The sequence below is a fragment of the Austrofundulus limnaeus genome, unplaced genomic scaffold, assembly GCF_001266775.1.
Source record: "Austrofundulus limnaeus strain Quisiro unplaced genomic scaffold, Austrofundulus_limnaeus-1.0 Scaffold3, whole genome shotgun sequence".
Lineage (NCBI taxonomy): Eukaryota > Metazoa > Chordata > Actinopteri > Cyprinodontiformes > Rivulidae > Austrofundulus > Austrofundulus limnaeus.
In genome coordinates this window covers 7,953,099-7,957,448 of record NW_013952405.1, presented here as the reverse complement: position 1 = coordinate 7,957,448, position 4,350 = coordinate 7,953,099, and the positions used below count along the sequence as shown (strand labels likewise).

The following is a 4,350-nucleotide window of genomic DNA, read 5'->3' as shown; positions in this document are numbered from 1 at the left end:
GTTTGCAATCGTTTAATTTTATCAGTTAGAGAATCAACAAGTTTCTGTTTAGTTTAAGTGTTTCTGTAACTTACTTCCTTGGATTAGGCATGACATCATGGGGTATGAACAAGTTCTTTAGAAACTTGTGAAATGTCTTGGCATGGGGGTCATTCTGTCCTCTCGTGCGGGTGGACCACGGTACTGTGACTGGTTTCCTGAGCCAGATTTAGGTTCTCATTGTACACAATTCTCTTCCATTGTGTCACAGTGTTTGCAACAGGATTGCTACATAATGTCTGGACTTACCAAACACAATGTAGAATAATGTAGTTTGGTTGTCTTCATTCTCCTCTCACTCTGGGTCAGACTCTGGCTCCAACGTGTTGTTGATTTCTTTTAATTAACCAGTAAATAAAAAGTTTCTGTGCTGCTAAATAGTTGTAAACCTCTATCAAAGTACAACAAACCGCTCTGAAAACTAGAAGGGGGCGGGGTTTGAAGTGCCTCATTTGGATTTAAAGAAAGTGTCTAAATGAGTTGATCTGTAACAAACCTCAGAAAAAAGGTGAAAGAGGGGCTTGTGGAGTTACAATAAGGAGGAATTCAGACCAAAAGCACTGCAGTTCCAGTTTATAGACCCCAACTGAATGATTTAAGTGTGATGATATGTCTCCTTTAAAGCTGCGAAAGGTAACTTTTGTAAAAACACATTTTTTTGTATATTTGTTAAAACTGTCACTATGTCCTGACAGTAGAAGATGAGACAGATAATCTGTGAAAAAAATAAAGCTCCTCCTAGCAGTCCTATTTTCCAAAACAGCCATTCAGCTTCAGGTGTGATGTCATACCAGTGTCAATCATGCTTGTGTACAGGCATCTGACTCCCTTCCCCCCGCACAACACGTACGCTCGTTCAAGCTCAAGATGGACGGTGTGCTGCAGCTGTGCTGATGGTGGAGAAACAACCTAACGTTACAGAAAAACTGCCACTTTCATGGAGCTCCCGTTGTTTGTCTGCCATCATCGGTGGCCCTGCTGATAAGCCTGCGTGTTCATGGTTGGCTGCGCTGCAGGGGAGGAGCAAGGGGCATGGACCTGTACAGTGTGCTTGTTCAAAATTTCAGGTCTACGGCTTTCTCAGAAGTCCAGCTTTAATTAAGAATTAGGTCAGATCTCAATTGATTTATTTAAAACTAGATACTGCATAGCGGTAGCAGATATGACCCCCCACACATCTGCAAAGCACCCATGCACCAGAACTCACATGCGGGTCGCAGCACAGAGATCATTTTGAGTAAAAGCTCTTTTGGGTGGAGTTAATAAACATGCATATGAAGCTGTTGAACTCTTAGTTTAGGTCAGATAGGACAACATTTGTGCCAAATCTAATGTGCCAAGATCTAATCATGGATTTGTAGACTTGAAGTAATGATTTTCAGTCAAGTTCTGATTATTTTTGTCTACTGCTATGTGGCAGTTGCATAACATATAATGTTATGAAATGATTGCCCTTCATCAGAGCTAAACAACAACAACAACAACAACAACAACAACAACAACAACAACAACAACAACAAAAATCTGAAGTTGCTATGTTGAATAATTTAGAAGATATAAGCATTTTTGAATGTCCAGACACCAGCGTCCCCAGTTGAAATACGGGGTCCATCGCAAAACCGTTTGCTAGTGCAGTGTAAGTGAGTCACATCTATATTTCTACCAAATTTCATGCTGTTAAGTGCAGCCGTTTCTGTGTTACAATTGTCCAAAAATCTCTGAAAAAACGATTAAATAAAAATAAACAGTATGAAAACAATGACCCCCACTTCATGTATTAACAACATCGGTTTTCACTGTCAGCTCAAACTCAAACAGGGTGTTTTGTTGTTAAAACATAAAGTAACATAAAAAGTTTCTCATACAGGGGAAATATGGGATGCTGTAAGGTTAGGTGCTAAAACAAAAAAAAAGCTTTGTGTTATTTATAATGAAAGCTGCCGTTGATCCACACCAGAGGTGTGATGCTGTGGTTTGTCACTAGTCTGCAGTCGTCATGCAGCTTCAAAGGTCATTGATATTTTACAAGAAAAGGAGGAAATAACACAACTTGCATGCGCCATGCAGGCGTGCTTATAAAACATGTGAACGCCTGCGAAAGAAGTTTGGTCGGTTATTAAGAAAAGTGCAGCTCACTTGGTAAGTCTTTTCTTTATTTTTATCAGCAAAGGAAATTGTTTCTAAGGCTTCAGTTACAGAAAAGTTTCCGTCATTGAGGAAAAAGATCTTTTAAAAAACCCGTCTGTGTTGTCTTGTGTTGCAAAATTAGACAGTGGCAAAGAAAGAACCGTTTGGGTTTTTTTCTTTCTTTTTTTTTGACAGCCAACAGATTTGCACACAGTGACAACTGTGGACTGTCTTCTTCCAGAAGACTGCAGCAAAYCAACTGAACAAACTGGGAATCAACAGGTAAAATATTTTCAAATATTCCTYAAAAATGCAGGTTTTGGTTTTATTCAAGAAACTCCTTTATTCATTTGATCTCTTTGGATCAGTGTGCTAATCGTTTATTTTATTTTATGCAGGGATTCAACGATACAGTATAATATGTCCTCCAACTACACTACTGAAAATTGCTAATCGTTTATTTTATTTTATGCAGGGATTCAACGATACAGTATAATATGTCCTCCAACTACACTATTGAAAATTGCACAGCGGGTATTTTYGAATTCTTGGCCTACAGTCCAGTATGTCTGGTGGGTTTCTTCGTTAACGGAGCTGCTCTGTGGGCCTTTTTCTCCATCCGGGTCTCCTGGACTGACACCCACATCTACATGGTGAACTTAGCATTTGCTGATTTCGCCCTCATCCTTACCCTTACCCTCAGGATCTACGACACCTTCAAATGCCTAGATAAAACTCACTTGTGCACTTTCCTCATTCAAATGCATTTCATCAACATGTATGCCAGCATGCTGACCATGACGGCGATCAGCGTCCACCGCTACATGACTGTGAGGTTCCCCATCCAGGCCAGGTCCTGGAGGAAAAAGAAGGAAACGGCTGTCGGTGTGTGTGTGATCATCTGGTCTCTCCTGGTGGCTTTGGCTGTTGCTTTTCGTCAGGAGAACCACCCTGACAAACTCTGGACATGCTACGAAAGACTTAAAGATCATCCGCTCAGTTTAAAATTCATTATTCTATTGGTGCTTGTGGGTTTTGTTGTTCCTCTGCTGATCACCGTGTACTGCTCCGGTCACATCATCTTTATTTTGTTAAAAAAGCGCAGCWGTTCAGCGGAAAGGAAAAGCCTCGTTGGCATCGTTACAGCAAACCTGATTGTGTTCCTCCTTTGCTACACACCCATACACATTGCTTTTGTTGTTAACTTCTTACAAATAGTTCCTCCAAACTGGAGGGAAGTGACTTTGCCCGCTCACACGTTTTTACGAGTGTCCGAGTGGATCTCTTCCACAAACTGCTGCTTTGATTCCATTAGCTTTTATTTCTTATTAAAAAAGGTTTACACATAAAAGAGAGAGAGCACCAGCACCAATCTGTGTTCCATTGTTTAAAATACACGATGTCGTTACACGTGTTTATTGGGTTGACTCAGCATTTTTTTTGTAACCTGCGTGACTCTGAAGGGAACTGAAAGAGCCAGACGTACAAATTTCATTTTCAGTTCCCTGCAGAACTGGAGGCCCTGAAGAGAACYAACACTTTAAACTGTTAAAGAAGAATTTTGGTTTGTGAAAATAAGATGGACCCTTGATATTATACAAGTAAAGCTRTTCTTTGAAATATTGTTTTTTTTAATAAAACATGCATATTTTTAACTCAGCTTATATGTTTTTCTACCTTTGCCATTTTTATCAAAATATRTGTTTTATAGACATGTTTTATATCTGATTTAACATGGATTTTTAAATATGAATAGGCTTTTTATTTTGATGAATAATTCTTTTCAGTCCTCAGTGRTAGACGGTTTATGTCCAGGTTATTCAATTAAATTGCTCAGGGGGCCAAAGTTATTGAAAACTAACAGCTCATGAGCCAGACCTGGCAATTAAATACATGCAATACTTTTTTATGATTTAAAATCTGATTTTATATTAATATTAGGTCATTGGCAGGCATATATATTTGTCATTCTTGTCTTGAAAAAGAAAAATAGTTTTTATGAACCCATTGGCGGGACTAGATAAAAGTCACTCGTGAGCCAGATGAAGTCCACAATCCACCAGTTGACATTTGCTTAAACGTGAAATAAGTCTCTAGAAGAACGTTTTAAAGACATTGTGATGAATGTTTTATTTGCAACATTGAACCAATTTTACAGCCAAGCTAAACATTGAAATTGAGTTT

At 39.0% G+C, this 4,350-nt stretch overlaps 1 protein-coding gene and 1 long non-coding RNA gene across 2 annotated transcripts; both read left to right on the top strand.

The window, feature by feature from the left end:
- Positions 1-2,105: 2,105 nt before the first annotated feature.
- Positions 2,106-2,598, top strand: LOC106526296 (uncharacterized). Its single transcript, XR_001311242.1, has 3 exons — positions 2,106-2,178; positions 2,362-2,448; positions 2,565-2,598. It is a non-coding gene; the product is annotated as an uncharacterized LOC106526296 (long non-coding RNA).
- A 65-nt stretch (positions 2,599-2,663) lies between these two features.
- Positions 2,664-3,825, top strand: LOC106526291 (G-protein coupled receptor 35). The gene has a single exon (XM_014020865.1). The coding sequence runs from the start codon at positions 2,664-2,666 to the stop codon at positions 3,513-3,515; it is 852 nt and encodes a 283-aa protein (XP_013876319.1). The 3' UTR covers positions 3,516-3,825.
- Positions 3,826-4,350: the final 525 nt, after the last annotated feature.